At 41.5% G+C, this 17,774-nt stretch overlaps 1 protein-coding gene across 2 annotated transcripts in view; it reads left to right on the top strand.

The window, feature by feature from the left end:
- myom1b (myomesin 1b) overlaps window positions 1–16,913 on the top strand; it is a 113,022-nt gene extending 96,109 nt beyond the window's left edge. For both annotated transcript variants that reach the window (XM_055634204.1, XM_055634205.1), the window contains 2 exons: window positions 11,112–11,238; window positions 16,352–16,913. In XM_055634204.1, coding sequence (XP_055490179.1) covers window positions 11,112–11,238; window positions 16,352–16,512 — 288 coding nt within the window. In that variant the 3' untranslated portion in view covers window positions 16,513–16,913. The remainder of the gene's footprint in view (window positions 1–11,111; window positions 11,239–16,351) is intronic.
- Window positions 16,914–17,774: the final 861 nt, after the last annotated feature.

The following is a 17,774-nucleotide window of genomic DNA, read 5'->3' as shown; positions in this document are numbered from 1 at the left end:
AAGGAATGGCTGACGTTTCGAGTCGAGACCTTTCTTCAGACTTCTGTCTGTTCCTTTTCTCCTGAGATGCTGCCTGACCCGTGGAGTTACTCCAGCATCTTGTGTCTATCTGAAATGAGTAGCATGCCAAAGATGTTGGCAAGGATCACTATTTGCACTGGGAATACTTTTCTACCAGTCATTCTTTTTATACAAATAAGATTAAAAATTTGGAAACATTGGATAGACAGACAAGAGAAGCCATTCATGGGTTTCAGTCAAATTAATTTCCTGGTGATTCTTTATCTGTCTCAAGTAAGTGTAGGTCACCCCAAGCTCTAACACGTTGCACAGGAAATTGCCCTTCGTATGTTAGCAATGAGTTTTGCTGGGTGATTTAATTGTGGGCAACATGATCGAAGAACCCAATCCCTTCTTCTCATCGCACTCAGCACAGGCCTTCCTTAACATTTAGGAATGGCCTTCCCTGTCATCATAATGCAATTCTTGGTCTTTGCTGAATCTGCCATTTGCAGGATTGGCAGTAGTTGGGATTCCCTAAAGTTTTTTATAGGCCTCAAAATGATGACGTGCCCTTTTTGAAGTAGTTCTAAATGTTCAGCAGTTCGATTTATTTAAAGACACTTCTAAAGAACATAACACCTTGCTGAACATTCACAGAAAAAGCTGCCAAATTTATGTTCAATACAGATCACTCAGGAGGAAACACATTCTATGATGAGCACTTAGAAAGGGGGACAGTCAATATATCACTTTTGGGAACTGAAGTACATACTGCATAGAATACAGCACAGGAACAGGCTCTTGAGGCCACAATGTCTGAGCTGAACATGATGCTGTTAATCTCCTATGCCTATATGTGATCCATATCACCTCCATTCCCTGCATACCAAAATGCCCATCTGAAGGTCACTTGACAATCTCTCTCGCTGGACAGACAAATATAGTCCCAAAAACTACATTTTAACAGTTCCCTTGTATACCCTCTGGTTTTTGACATTCCCACTGTGGGAAAAAGGTTCTGTCAACCCTATCTATGGTGATTTCTCGTGATTTTATATAATTCTATCAGGTGTTCCCTCAACCTCTGATGATCCAGAGAAAACAATGCAAATGTGTCCAACCTTTCCATACAGCTAATACCCTCCAATCCATGCAGCTAATATTCTCTAATTCCAATAAACCTCTTCTGCATCCTATCCCAAACCTCCAAATCCATTCTGCAATGGGTTAGCCAAAATTGCACACATATTCAAATGCTGCCTTACCAAAGTTTTATTAAACTTTATACAACATGACTCCCTGACTCTTGTATTCAACCTCTCAACCGATAAAGTCAAGTATACCATTCACCTTTACCACTATCTATTTGTGTCACCATTTTCAGGGAGCTATGGACTTGGACCCCAAGATCCCTCTAGACATCAATTCTGTTAAGGGTTTTCATATTAACCATGTACTTTCTCTTTACATTCAATCTCCCAAAGTACAGCACCTCACACTTGCTCACATCATAAAATCCATCTGCCATTTCTCAGCCCATATTAGTAACTGATCTAAATCCTGCTGTATCCTTGTCATCCTTTCTCACTACCTGTTTTGGTGTAGAATGTAAACTTGCTAACCACCCATCTACATTTATGTCCATGTCATTTATATGTAACATAAACAATAGGTCCTAGCTCAAATTCCTGCGGAACACAACTGGTCACAAATCTCAGCCAGAATAACCCCCTTCCATCTCAACCTTCCGTATTCTATGGGGAAGCCAGTTTTGAATACAGACTACAAAATCACCATGGATCTGATGTATCTCAATCTTCTGGATCAGCCTACCATGAGGGACTTTATCAAATGCCTTCCTAAAATCCACGTAGGCAATACCCATTACCATACCTTCATCGGTCGTCTTTTTCACGTCATTAAAAAAACTCAATCAAGTTAGTAAGACACAACCTATAAATTCCAGAGATATCTCTTAATTCCTTCTTGAACAAAGAAACCACATTGGTGACTCTACAGCCCCCCGGGATCTTGATGGATATCAACACATTTTACTCACTGTCCATAACTTCATTTCAAAACATTCTTCTCAATTCAGCAGTTTCATTGGGAGGAATCAGCAAAGGTTTTGTGATAGCTGGCAGCTTGGCAGGAGCGGTAAATTCTCCAGAGTATTTCAGACGGTAGAATGATAATCTAACATTCCATAGAGTACAACGCACTTTGCATCCATATATTTGCCAAGCCATCTATTCACAGAGTAACTCAACCCTCCTAATATTGGATTTCGAACAAATTGTCTTCTCAGAGCTCAAGATCCAAGTCAATTGAATGCTTTTCCTATTTAATGTTTTTATGCAAGCATTGTAGGTTTATTAAAATTCTATCAAAGCATATAAACTAGCTCCAGCACACGGCTCGTGTATAGGTCTAGTGGGATAGTATCTAATCATTCATTACCAAACGCAATATCGCTCATACATTATGTGGACTAAAGCACATGCTTTGAAAGTTGAAGCATATTGTGATTAATTAAACAAGAATTATGAACAGGTCTGTCTTCCTTGGGGTCTTCTCTGCCAGTCAATAAGATCATTGCATATCTGTTTGTAATCACAGTTTTGCTTTCCCATCTCCCTGCAGTTATCTCTCACTGTCTTATTTAGGTGTTTTCTTCTGAGCCAGGAATGGGGAAGTTCCACAAACTCATAACCAGCAGCGAGAAAAAAAAACTTTTGCCGCGGGTGGCACAGTGGCGCAACGGCAGAGTTGCTGCCTTACAGTGCTAGAGACTCGAGTTCGATCCTGACTAACGGTGCTCTCCATACAGAGGTTGTACGTTCTCCCTGTGACCGTGTAGGTTTTTTCTCTGGGTGCTCCGGTTTCCTTCCATCTTCCAAAAGACATACATGCTTGTAGGTTTTTTGGCTTCTGTGAATTGTAAATCATCCACAATGTTAATGTACGGGGTGATCGCTGGTCGGCGCAGACTCGGTGGGCCAAAGGGCCTGTTTCTGCGCTGTATCTCCAAAGCCTAAAGACACCTATGTTTTGTTCTCCCACAAGAGGAATCATCTTTTCTATGTCTACCCTGTCAAGACTCCTCGGGACTTTATGTTTCAATCAAACCACCTTCCCCCATTCTTTTAAACAACAGTAGTTATAAGCACAGTTTGTCCAAAACATGCTAAATGGACAATCCATCCATGCTGTAGATGGTAAATATCTTCTGAATTGCTTGCAACTGGATTTACATACTTTCTTAAATCAGACTGATATATTAGAGACGTTGTCTCACCAATGGTTTATATAATTGATGCAAAACCCCTTATTTCTGTAGACATAAGAAACTATTTGAATCTTGTGCTGGAGGAACTCAGTGGGTTAGTCAGTACCTGTGGATGGAATGGACAGATGATATTTCAGGTCAGGAAATATCATCTGTCCATTCCCTCAACAGATGCTGCCTGAGCTGCTGAGTTCCTCCAGCAATTAATATTTGGCTCAATTATTTTTATATTCAGTCCCTCCACAAATACCAACTTTCCTAAATACTTTTTGCACATGCCTTTTCTGAATCACACACTCAGACACCTGATACCTGTCGACCTTGAAGCTCTGCAATTTTGCCATTCTTAGATTTTGTAAGTATATTTCATACCAAAGTAAACTATTGCACATATCCACGCACTAGCATGGATTTCATTTGCTGCTAATACTTTGACTTAGTGAGAAGAGAATAAAAAAATAGCCTGTTAATTTCCTTTGTGGCAACCATCATACTCGATGACAAGATCAAACTCAATTGTGATGTGTTTCATGGCTAAATAATACACAAAGAAAGAACAAGCACTGACAAAACCATATTCCCTTGTAGATAAAGGTGGGGTCATGGAGGATAGCCACAAACAGGCCAATGATAGCATTTTCTATGCCTTCTTCACTCACCTCAGCCCTGCTCATCCTCTATATCACTATCACCTCTCATCATTATCACCTCCTGATTTTGCAGAAGATCTACTGGTCTAAATTCCTTCATAAACAAAGCAGAACATTTGCCCACCAAACAAGAATCAAAGTGCAAATAACTTCAATCTGACCTAATAACTGACACGTGTGCAAACATTCTTATATGCAGAAAAGGATGGCATTTGCACAGAAAACTAATTTAATGGTGTGGAAATAATTACTCTTAAATTTCTCATAGATAAAAAGACATCATCTCCTTTTCAATTTAATCTAGTGCTGACATATGAATGATTAGAAGCACCCATCTACAAATCATGACCGAGTTTCATCAGGTAATTTTTGTAAGAGGGAGCACTGAATTTTATTTTTAAATGAACATACCATAGAGTTGGGGAGGGAGAATTCTACTCCAGAGATAGATACACACAATAGGTTAAATCTTCCTTCTGTACTATTCTGTGATTTCATTCACACTTCCTCATCTTCATGATCCAATTGATAATGGAGGTTCAGACTCACTGCTGCTGTGTGCTTCAGCCATTATAACTATAGTCAAGACTGAGCACTGAAAGCCAAGAAAGCATCATCTGATACGTTGTGTCCTTTTGACCCAGGCCATTTGAATTCAATAGAATTGTTTAGGAAAGTTGCAGGCACTGGAATCTCAATTATTCCTTTATTTCCCAGATTAATTTGTAGTCCTGCTAACACTTAGAAGGCTCCAGGTTTCCAGTCTGAGTATTTTCCTCTGGTATTCCACGGAGTCCTTTTCATCTGAAGATGATTAGCTGCAATATTTTTCTTCAATTCTCAACTGCTTTAGTGAACAGTATTCAAAGGAACGTGATGACTTTTTGGTGAGAAATGTTGACATAAATTGTATATCCATTTGCACAAAGCCATAATCATATTCTATAGATGCACCAACCATCTGGTGATAATACCTGTATGTAATTGTGAGGATTATAGAATGCAAAGAATCTTCCTCATCAACATTGTTGATCTTTTGACATTTCAAGCGTTCAAGGGCAAAATCGAAATGGAGAGCTTTCAAAAAGATATTCAGTAAGTATGCAAAAACACTCAATAAAATGGGAATATAAACACAATTCTGTTTAAGTACAGGCCTTGGGAGATGTTGGATAGTGATTTAAAGATCCATTGTCAATCTGGGGAACCAACTCAGCAAACCTAAAATTGGGTTTTCATACAACGTATCAGGCAACTGAACCATCCTACCAACAATTAGAAAGCAGTCCTGAGCTACTATCTACCTCATTGGACACCACGGGACTATCTTTGATTGGACTTGACTGGACTTTATCTTGCACTGAAGGTTATTAACGTTATTTCCCTTTATCATGTATCTGTACACTGTGGATGGATGGCTCCAGGTTTCCAGTCTGAGTATTTTCCTCTGGTATTCCATGGAGTCCTTTTCATCTGAAGATGATTAACTGCAATATTTTTTCTTCAATTGTAATCATGTATAGTCTTTCCGCTGACTGGTTAGCGCACAACAAAAGCTTTTCATTGTACATTGGTACACCTGACAATAAACTAAACTCAAACTCAAATATAGGGGTTTGTGCACATTGAAGAGTAGAAACATCTGTCTGGAGTTAAGCAATCCCATAACCAATTGATCTGATCAAAGCTCTACAGTCCTGTCCCATCCAGATATAAGTGATGGTGGACAATTAAACACTACTAGACTGACGAAGCCTCCTGGACATTCCCATCCACTATCATAATGAAATCCAGCCAAGCCTATGAAAAACATGGCTGAAGTGTTTGCAACTATCTTCAGTGAAAGTGCTAAGTCGCTGATCCATCTCAGCTTCCTCGTGGCATCCAACCTGCACAGAAGCCAGTCCTCAGTTATTTCAACTCACTCCATCTGAACCCAATGCAGGGCTGAATACATTGTATATAACAAAGTCTATGATCTTAAACAGAAAGGTGGATGCAGTGCTGAATGCTCCAGAAGTGTCTCTTCTCCTTAACAATTTTTCCGGTACAAATTTGACATTGCCAAATGTCCAACTATATAGAAAACTAGACTAATATGTCCTAAAGACAAACAAGGGAAAATCAATTTCAGCCAGTTAGCACAACATATAAACAGAGGATCACAAGTAAATTGGCGCAAGAGTAGTCCACTCTGCCCATCATGCCTGCCCTGCCATTCTATATGACCACGATTAATCTATATTGGCATTACCCCTCATCCATGCCAATTCCCCCCTAATCCTCAATTCCTTAATCTTTCAAATCTTCACCCACCTTCACCTTAAATATATCTAATGATCTGGCTTTCACCACCCTCTGAAATAAGACATTTCTATACATCCACATTTTAAATAGCCAGACCCTCCTCTTGTCTCTGATGATTCTGCCACATATCATCTCAACATATAAGCTATCAAATCTCCTGAGGAACATATGTTTCATTAAGGTCACCCTTCATTCCTCTAAACTCCAAGGACTACAGATCTAAACTCTCTAACTTCTTTTGATAGTCATCCCTGGAATTCACCCCAGCAATTAGTCGGTGAATCTCCTTGGGCTGCCTCCAATGCTACCATATCTTTTTGAAGCCAAGGGGACCAAGACTCTGAGGCCTGACACCCGTATAACTGTGACAAAACCACCGTATTATTAAACTTCAGCCCTTTTCCAATTCACCACTTAACTTCTTAACTATTTGTCAGACCAGCCTGCTAACTTCTGATGATTCCAGAACATATTGACATGTCTGAATTTCACTTATTTGCAGTCTCACTTCTTTTTGATAATAACTCACTTTTAGATTCCTCTTATCAAAGTTCATGACATTTTGCCAGATTAAAGCTCAACCACTTAATGTATCTACATCCCTTTTATCTGATGCCAATGGTCGAATAGATGAAGGGCTGCACTGACAATGTTATTAAGCACCATTTTCCAGTAATGATGGTGAATTTAGTTTCCACCAGGACAGCTCCATTCCAGTCATTGCAACCTTGCTCCAAAGGTGGAAGGAAAGAGCTCAATCCCAGAGATAGATGAATGGAACCTGTCCTAGCCAGCATGGAAGCACTCGAAAAGCAGCCTCATAAAAGCTCATTCAATGGGAAACAAAGGGAAAACTCCCCAATTGTTGGAACCATTCCAAACAAAAAGAAAGATGGTTACAATTATCAAAGGCCAATCGATCTCAGTCCCAGAACACAACAGTAGATTTTTCATAGACCAATTCGTTTTAGTTAGAGATACAGTGCGGAAATAGGCCCTTCATCCCACCAAGTCCCTGCCGACCAGCAATCCCCGCACAGGTGACGGTGATATAGAGGGACAACTTACAATTATACCAAGCCAATTAGCTGACGAACCTGTACGTCTTTGAGCTGTGGAAGGAAACAGAGTACGTACAGTATCATGGTTCCAAATACTTTCAATAATTTAAATAAAACTAAAAAACGGTCCAAATAAATCCAAGTAATTTGAATATTGCGAAGTAAGTCCCCTCCATGACTTTATGGTAGACAGAACATAGTTATTGAAGCTGCTGAAACTCAATGGTTCTTTATTGTCACGTATGCGCAGCATGGTGAAATTCTTTTGCACAACCCACAAATGCACAATCGCCATATTTTGGCACAGTTTACAAAGAGAAAGAAAAAGTCCAAAGTCCAGTCCACATGCCGGAATGACTGGAGCACCACCGATGCAGGTAAGCCCAGGTAAGCCCAGGCTACTGCAAGCCCACGACCCAACGTCCAATTACTTGGATGTTTAATATAATGCAATTGCTGCTTAATAAACCTGGATCTATCCACCACATGCAGGAAAAACTAGATAACATTCATGGGCTGATATTTATCAATCTGCTCCTCACAACATCAAGAGAAATGAGTCTAATTACTCATTATTTTCATTCAACCGTGTTGTCATCACCAAGTCTCCTGTCAGCAACGTCCTAGTATGCAGTGACCACCATATCTTCTGACCACAGGGCCTTCCCACCATCTGTAATATTCAGCTTCAACGTCCAAAACAAGTCGTAACTATTCACTACCAAGCAATACTCTCAACTACTGAGAATATGCACACATTCCACCACAGCATACCTTGGCTGACAGGTATGCCCTCATTTTGATTTACTTATTTGATAGTATCTGGGTGAATGCAACAAGGCAATATTTACTGCCTATCCCTCGACAACAGTGCAGGGAATACATGTTTAAAGTTGTTATTTGGGTGCCACTCCAGCAGGCTGCTTTGGTCAGATGGTGTCCAGGTTTTTGAATGTTATTGGAGCTGCACTCATCCAGGTGATAGACACTGAAAGCTGGAGTAACTCTGCAGCATCTCTGGGGTGAAGGTATGGGTGACGTTTCGGGTTGAGATCCTTCTTCAGACTAATTCGGAAAAAGGGAAACAAGAGATATAGACGATGATGTTGAGAGATAAAGAATATAAATGAAAGATATGCAAAAAAGGATAAAGGAAACAGTACCATTGGCAGCTGTTTGTTGGGTGCAAATGAGAATCTGGTGCAACTTGGGTTTGGGAGGGATAGAGAGAAAGGGAATGTCAGGGTTACTTGAAGTCAGCGAAATAAATACTCATACCACTGGGCTGTAAGCTGCCCAAGCAAAATATGAGATACTGTTCCTCCAGGTGAGTGGGGGGTATTCCATAACTTTCCTGACCTATGCTTTGTAGATGCTGGAAGGCTTTGCAGTGTCTGGAGGTGAGTCATTCACTGCATGGATATCCAACCTTTAAACTGCCCTTGCTACCACGGTATTTACATTGCTGTTCCGGTTGAAACGTTGGTAAATGTTGATGACAAGAACTCGATGAAGGTAGTGTCAATGGTGATAGTTAAATGGTCTTTTTAGAGTTTGTCATTGCCTGGTAACAAGTGAATGTTACTTGCTACGTATCCACCCTAGCCAGAATGTTTGAATGTTGTCTAGATCATGCTGCATTTGAGCATGGGCTGCCTCATTTGCTGAAGAGTTGAGATCAGAAATTAACACTTTCCACTTAGCTGTGAACAACCTCACTTCTGACAGTAAGATGGAAAGAAGGCCATGGGTAATGTGGCTGAAGATGGTTCGGTCCAGGACACTGATTAGAGCAGCTAGCACTTATATCAAGAGGACTGGAATACAAAAACACAGATGTAACGCTGAGGATCTACAAGGCGCTGGTCAGGCCACATTGGGAGTAAGCAAATTTGGGCCCCATATCTGAGGAAGAACGTGCTGGCTCTGGAGAGGGTCCAGAGGAGGTTTACAAGAATGATTCCAGAAATGAGTGGATTAGCATATGATGAGCGATAGACAGTACAGGCCTCTCTACTCGCTAGAATTTAGAAGGTTGCGGGGACCTCATTGAAACTTACAGAATAATGAAAGGCTTGCATAGAATGGATGTGAAAAGGATGTTTCCACTGGTGGGAGAGTCTAGGACCAGAGGTCATAGCCTCAGAATTAAAGGGCGCTCTTTCAGAAAGGATATGAGGAGGAACTTCTTTAGTCAGAGGGTGGTTAATATGTGGAACATTGCCACAGAGGGCTGTGGAGGTCATCAGTGGATATTTTTAAGGCAGAGATAGGCAAATTCGTGATTTGAACAGGGGTCATAGGGTTATGGGGAGATGGCAGAAAAATGGGATTAGGAGGCAGAGATCAGGCATGATTGAATGGCAGAGTAGACTTGAGAGACAAAATGGCCTAATTCTACTCCTATGACATGTGAACGTGTGTACCATTGTCCTGTGGTTGGGAAGATTGACTTCCAGCAGCTACAACCATTGTCCTTTGTGCAAGGTATGATTCCAACCATTCCGACAACTGCAACCCACACACTCCCACAAACGAGCATCTAGATTTAATTTCCCTTGATTCATCTTTCCCATCTCCTTCTCTATCCCCCACCTGGTTTCATCTGTCCACCATCCATCCCTTCCCCGAGTGGTTCCATCAATCACACACCATACTCTGTCCTACCCCTCCCTGATACAGCTATATGCTGGCAATCTTTCCTCTTCCATTACAATCTCAATGTAGGGTCTCGAACCGGAATGTTGACATGCACCTTTCACCTCCATAGATGCTGCTTGACCCATTAAATTCTTCCAGCCTTCTATTTTGTTTTTCTTCTAGATTCTAACATTCTTAATCTCTTTTGTGTTTGACTTCAACTATTGGAATGTGTTTCTCTGGATTACCATTCTCTTCCAGAGCTCTTTAATGTTGCACTTAGTCAAATGTGAAGGGTCATCGCTTTTCGCTCAATGTTAACCTTCAGATTTGGTCAAGTTTGGACAGGCTATGGTGAAGTCTGGATATCGGTAACCATCTTATTAGTGAGTAACTGTTGATTACAAGAACTGTAAACAACATTTTCCACCTCTTCACTGATGAGTTAGAGTAGACTATTTGGGCTGATAGCAAGTTGAATTGAATTTGTCCTTTTGCGAGCAGGACATTTCTGAACATTTTTAGTTATTGTTGTGTAGAGGTCAGTGTTGGATGGTGCTGTATACTGATATCTCTTTTCTACAGTTTCTCGTGATGATCAATTTAGCAATACTATTCCTTTAAACTACAAAAAATATAAACAATGTTATCAGATTTGTATTTTCATTTTCTCAATGTGTCCAGATTTTAGAACGATTAATTAATTAAATTAATTAGATTAATGTCTAGATGGTAACCCACCGTATAATTTCAATAAGGGCAGCATGGTGGCGTAGCAGTAGAGCTACTGCCTCACGGCACCAAAGAACCGGGTTCGATCTTGGCTACCGATGCTTGTCTGTACGTTCTCCCTGTGACCACGTGGGTTTTCTCCAAGATCTTTGGTTCCCTCCCACACTCCAATGACGTACAGGTTTGTAGGTTAATTGGCTTGGTATAAATGTAAAATTGTGTGTAGGATAGTGCTAATATGTAGGGATCACTGGTTGGTGCGGACTCGGTGGGTCAAATGCACCTGTTTCCGCGACGTATCTCTAAACTAAAAACTGAACTAAAATAAGAAGAAAATACAACATTTTTACAGCTATGTTCTTTGTTTTTCATTGTTTACACACAGAACAACTTATTTTCTTGCAAACAATTAATTATTTTTCTGACTAGCTAATGATTGTCCAAGCTTCTGGAGAAATCTGCATGGCAATGTACGTGGCTGATGCTGCAGGCAATGTTCAGGAATCACTGACCAAAGTCACAACAAAAACTACAAATGGAGAAAATACAGACAAAGGTGAGTAAAGCCTGTTTAAGTTGAGTGGAATAAAAACTATCAATATTTTCTGACACTTGCCACAACTCCACTCAAAAAACATAGAGCTGGTTTCTGCAGTCAACAATAAACCAATGGCGCTCTCTACTGACCTCAAAGAAAGATGCCAATAAAAACAAAGCAATCTTTCCATTAGAACATAGAACGATACAGCACAAGAACACAATGAGTGCCGAACATGATGCCATGACAAATTCTTATCTGCATGCATATAATCCACATCCCTCTATTCCCTGCATCCTCAAGGCAGATTATTATCTGAATGGTGTCAAGTTGGGAAAAGGAGAAGTACAAACAGATCTGGGGGTCCTTGTTCATCCCTCACTGAAAGTAAGCATGCAGGTACAGCAGTTGTACATGGCTGTAGTGAGACCACACCTGGAGCATTGTGTGCAGTTTTGGTCTCCAACTTTGAGGAAGGATATTCTTGTTATTGAGGGAGTGCAGCGTAGGTTCACGAGGTTAATTCCCGAGAAGGTGGGACTGTCATATGTTGATAGAATGGAGCGGCTGGACTTGTATACTCTGGAATTTAGGGATGAGAGGGCATCTTATTGAAACGTATCAGATTATTAAAGGATTGGACACGCGAGAGGCAGAAAACATGTTCCCGATGTTGGGGGAGTCCAGAACCAGGAGCCACAGTTTGAGAATAAGGGGTAGGCCATTTAGAATGGAGATGAGGGGAAAAATGTACCCATAGTTGTGAATCTGTGGAATTCTCTGCCTCAGTAGGCAGTGGCCAATTCTCTGAATGGTCTCAAGAGAGAGTTAGATAGAGCTCTTAAAGATAGCGGAGTCAGGTGATATGGGGAGAAGGCAGGAACGGGGTACTGAATCTGGATGATCAGCTATGATCACAGTGAATGGCGGTGCTGGCTCGAAGGGCCAATTGTCCTACTCCTGCACCTATTGTCTATTGTCTATTGCCTTATATCCCAAAAAATTTCTTAAATGCCACCGTCATATCTGCCTCAATCACCAGCCCCAGTAGTAGCACGTTCCAGGCATTCACCACCATTTTGTGCCCTCCTTTAATCATTACCCCTCTCACTTTAAAGCTATGCCCTCTAGTAATTGGCTTTTCCATCTTGGGGAAAAAGTTCTGACTCTCTACCCCATCTATGCCTCTCAATTTTATCAGATCTCCCACAACCTCTGGCATTCCAGAGAAAACAATCCAAGTCTGCTTGACCTCTCCCTGTAACCAATACCCCCTAATACAGGCATCATTCTAATAAACCTCCTCAGCACTCTTCCCAAAGCTTCCACACACTTCCAGTAAAGCGGTAACCAGAACTGCATACAATTCTCCAAATGCAGCCTAATCAAAGCCTTGTAAAGCTGCATCATGACTTCCTGGCTTATACTGAATGCCCCGACCTATGAAAGCAAGCATCCCATAGACCTTGGCATATGAGATGTTGGATGCTGGAAGACTTTGCTATGTTTGGATATGATTCATTCATCTCAGGGATATCCAACCTCTCAACTAATTACCCATGGTATTTATATGGCTGTTCTGGTTGAATTACTGGACAATGGTGCCAACCTAAATGTTGATGGTAAGAACCCAATGAAGGCAAAGTCAATGGCAGAAATTAAACTCTCACTAGATTGCATCATTGTATTGTAACTGTGACATGAATATTAGTTCCCAGTAACCCGCCCAGGCCTGAATGTTGTCCAGATCTTCTTGCATGTGGACATGGATTGTTTGATTTGCTGAGGAATTAAGATTGGAAATGAACATTCTGCAATTATCAGTGAACTATTATCACACTATTGGTAAAACAAGTAATGGGCCTGCCGGTGACTGTCATAGTCGTAGCAGGTCACCGAAAAAACGGTGACTGGACCCCCCTATGACAATGTCAACGACAATGTCCACAACAACCTACCACCCAGTCGACGTCCAGCTAAGGCAAGCTACCTACAACCGGTGACCCATTAGGTCATCCACCAACAATAACCAACGACAACTTACGTCCACCGATGGCCACACCTACGACAACCTACGTCCGCCCGCGACAAGCTACAACAAGGTAAGGCAATTCAGTCACCAGAACCTGTTGCCGGTTGATGTAGGCAGTCGCCAATGGAATTCACTGAAGTCAGCACCGGCAACAACCTACGTCATCCTGGTGACAACATATGACAAGCCAACTGTCGCAGAAAAGTTTTGAACATATCAAAATCCAGCGGTGACCAGAAAAATGCCACGATTCTTTGGGCGACTGAGGAGACTACTCACGACCATACAGGCAACACCCCGGCAACCATGTGGCGACAGCCTAGTCGTCTGTAGTCGCCTTAAAAATCGCCTTGGTGGGACAGGGGCAGAAGACTTTGATAATCCACTATCCGACTAATTGGAAATTAGTTAGGCATCAGACTTAAAGGTGATATTTTTCCACATTCCTCTGAAGCTCATTGTGTCCTCACCGTCTCCTGTCATTGACCATGAATATCCCTGCACCCCTGAAGCTCACTGGGACCCCTTAGTCTTGGACTTCTAAACCAATGGAAATAAATTGTCCACAATCTATCCCATCAGTTCTCGACCCCGCAACTCCCTTAAAAAAGCTTCAATCATTAGGCTGTTCCGCAGACCCGCAGTAGCAGCCTACTAAGCATTTCAATGAAGCACAAGCAGCTTACTTATGTATCAGCAGCAGCAGCAGCTTGATGATCGGATGTCACGGCGACGGTGAGTCCTGGAAAATTCTCCTGCACTCCTCGTGTAACGACAACGCCACGAGATGGATTCGGGTTCCAGTGTTCCCACCCCATTGACAGAAAAATAATGACAGACTCAGAGGATGATCACCGCGCCGCTCTTTTAAAGATGTGGTGCCCAGTTCCTGCTAAGCTCAATCATCAACCCACATCCATCTATATCTCAGTCTTTCCATCCCTGGAATAAATCCAGTAAACCACCCTTCCTCACCTTAGGAGACCAAAGCTACATGCAAAATTCCAGCTGGATTTCACCAAGGTGCTGTAAAGTAAACATGTTTTCTCGTGCAATAACCAGTTTCCCTTTTGGTTCTACAATATTCCTGCAGCAAACTATCCCAAACTTAATAAATTCTCTACTTTTTATTTATGAGCTTGTCCCAAAATTGAGCCAATCTTATCCCAATCCAGAAAGAAGTTAATATTCAGCATTAAAACCAATATGTATTTACGGCATGTTTATCTACTTCCTGCATTTATACATTATCTCACATCTTTTTGTGCTGTGAGGGGGAACATGCAGAACTCCATAAAATTCTGTTTGGCATCTTTAATCCTTTTCTCCTTTCTTAATTGTACTCATTTTCCTTTTCATTCTTGCGGAATCTGTAAGTCAAAATATTTAGCTCCCTGTACTGAAAATCTTGCAACCATTTATTAGCAATGACTGCCATGTCACATTCTCTGAACTGAATTGGGAGAGTATCACAGAAGATGCCTGAGAGATTGAGGAGGAGTGGAGAAGGTCAGAGTTAGGGCCAATGAGGGTGAATAGATCAAAGAGAGTCAGAAACCTGAGGTGGCAAAATAAGGATGGAAACCTGAGGGTGCCAAAGGTCATAAAGTCATGTGATAAGAGTAGAATTAGGCCATTCAGCCCATCAAGTCTACTCCATCATTGAATCTTGGCTGATCTATCTCTCCCTCCTAACCCCATTCTCCTGCCTTCTCCCCATAACCTGGACAAATCAAGAATCTATCTACCTCTGCCTTAAAAATATCCACTGACTTGGTTTCCACAGCCTTCTGTGGCAAAGAATTCCACAGATTCACCACCCTCTAACTAAAAGAATTTCTCATCTCCTTTCTAAAAGACATCCTTTAATTCTGAGCTTATGACCTCTAGTCCTACACTCTCCCACTAGTGGAAACATCCTCTCCACATCCACTCTATCCAAGCCTTTCATTATTCTATATGTTTCAATGAGGTTCCCCCTCAATAGTCAGAGGGGGGGGGGGGGATTATGGAGGCTGGTAAGGTCAAGAGGGGAAAGAAATAGACTGTAAGGGTCCGATAAAATATTTGTGGTGGATGGAGGAATGAGGAGACTGTGAGTCACAGATTAATTATAGTGGAAGTGGATCGGTGATATAAGATAGATACGTTCAGAAGTTATAGGGGAAGAATAAGCCATTCGGTCACTCCGCCATTCAATTATGGCTGATCTATCTTTCCCTCTCAACACCAGTTTCCTGCCTTCTCCATTTATTCTGAGGCTATGACCTCCTGTCTCTCCCACGAGTGGAAACATCCTCTCCACATCCACTCTATCGAGGCCTTGCACTATTCGGTAAGTTTCAATGGGGTCCCCCCTCATCCTATACTCCAGGGAGTACAGGCCCAGTGCTATCAAACGCTCACCGTATGTTAATCCAATCATTCCTGGGATAATTCTCGTAAACCTCCTCTGGACTTTCTCCAAAGCCAGCACATCATTATTGTTGATGAGGTCTATAGGTTAAACTGTAGGGATGGGTAGGGAGAGGGCTCGTCCTGCTCTCCACTGTCAAAAAGTAGTGCTGTAAAGGCATACATACCATGTGACAAGTCACAGTGAAACTCTTTGCTTGCATGCACAAGGTATACAACTAGTCGCCACATAAAGGGTGCTGGCAAAGTTACACAGAGTATCTCATGCCATGTCCTCCTTTGTTCTCCCCCCCTCCGCTGAGCCTTCGGGGCCTTCCGGGGTGGCATCGGGACTGTGGTGCCTCGATAAAGGCCTCCAGCCGGGTTCCCTGTCCGCAACTGCGGCTCGGCGGGAAGCCTTGGATCCCTTGTCTCCTGTGGCTGCCTGGCTTCTTGAGACAAAGAAAGCGTAGCAATGGTTAAGTCTGGAACAAAGCAGAAATTTGATGCACTCAGTTTCCTTAAATTATTTATCTGAACGCCCCATCATCCTTTTTCATTCCTCCACTATCTCCGCTGGTTTGAAAAAGGCTTTGAATTTCCATTATTTTAATATTTTCATTTAGGTAAATTATTTGATTTTGTGAGTTTAATTTTGCGGTTAGCCAGCCCACTGACACCATTGTTTATTTATATCCTAAACAGATTTGATAAAGCCACAGGTGGAAGAACTTATTGCAATTGAAGAAACTCCCGATTGTACAATATTTCCTGGATCAGAAGAGAAAACAATGTCAAAGTTGACCACAAACAAAGAAGTAGTAGGTGAAATGAACAACCAGGAGGAACATAAGCAGCCATTATAATTTTGTACAATACAAACTTCACAGTCAGGCGTGTTTCAAAATCCAAATGATTGAATGTAGTGATAAGTTGCCGATAAAGAAAACAGATGATATATTTAGAAATAATGATGGTAGCCAAGTTGCTCAAGAATTAGCTTGGCAAGACTGTAGATTAACATATATTCAAAATAACACATCAGTTTGAAATACTACACAATAAAAATAGAATGACACATGTATCGGAATGTGCTACAAAACAGCAGTGTTTTTAAGGGAAGCAAACAAACAACTTCAGATATTGGGAATATGAAATAAAAATAGAAAATGCAGGAGATACTCAGCTCGTCAAGTATCGGGAAAGAGAAAGAGTTTAATTTTAGGATAATTATATCATTAGAACAGGAAAAGTGATTTTGTTTCAATATTCAAAAAGATCATGTTTGTGATAAGTGCTAAAATGTGTTGACTGAAATATCGAACCAATCCTCATTGGAGTGGGTGAATTCCTGATGAGTTTATGTTGGACTTCGGGGAAACAAGGGGATTGGAAAAATAAACCATGCTACTGTGAGTGCAGCTACAGGAAAACTATGACGAAAATAAATTGAGGTCGTCTGAGTGGAAAAGTAGAATGGATGAATTAAAGTTTAGTTATTTGGTTTCAATATTCAGTGTAAGGCTAAAATGTGCAGAATCACCCTTGGGACAGTGCCAGGCCTAACGAATGGAAAGTGTGGTGAATTAAAGTTTAAACAGTCAGAATCATCAATCTGGTCACCTGATTTATCCAATGTTGAGAAGACCAAAGAGTGAGCACAACATTTCTGCTTTACTTGGAAACCCTGCTTGGGTCCATAGATATTGGAAATGGTAGAGGTAAAAAGGTAAATGTGGCACCTCCTGTGGTTGCACAAGGAAGTGCCATGACAGGGTGACACAGTGGTAGAGTTGCTGCCTTACAGTGCCAGAGACCCGGTTTCAATCCTGACTATGGGTACTGTCTGTTTGGAACTTGTACATCCTCCCCGTGACAGTGTGGGTTTTCTCAGGGTGCTCCGGTTTTCTCCCACACTCCAAAGATGTACAGGTTTGTAGGTTAATTGGCCTCAATAAAAATATAAATTGTCCCTAGTGTGTCGGATAGAACTAGTGTATGGGGTGAGCACCGGTCGGCGTGAAGTTGGTGAGCCAAAGGCAGAAAGGAAACCCTATTCTTATTCCGGCTTCTAGGAGAGAAGACGAGAGTAGAAGTTCAGGAAATCGAGACAACATTGCCAGAGGAC

The sequence above is a fragment of the Leucoraja erinacea genome, chromosome 4, assembly GCF_028641065.1.
Source record: "Leucoraja erinacea ecotype New England chromosome 4, Leri_hhj_1, whole genome shotgun sequence".
Classification (NCBI taxonomy): domain Eukaryota; kingdom Metazoa; phylum Chordata; class Chondrichthyes; order Rajiformes; family Rajidae; genus Leucoraja; species Leucoraja erinaceus.
The sequence above is the reverse complement of the archived record's forward strand: the minus strand, read 5'-3'. Positions and strand labels throughout refer to the sequence as shown.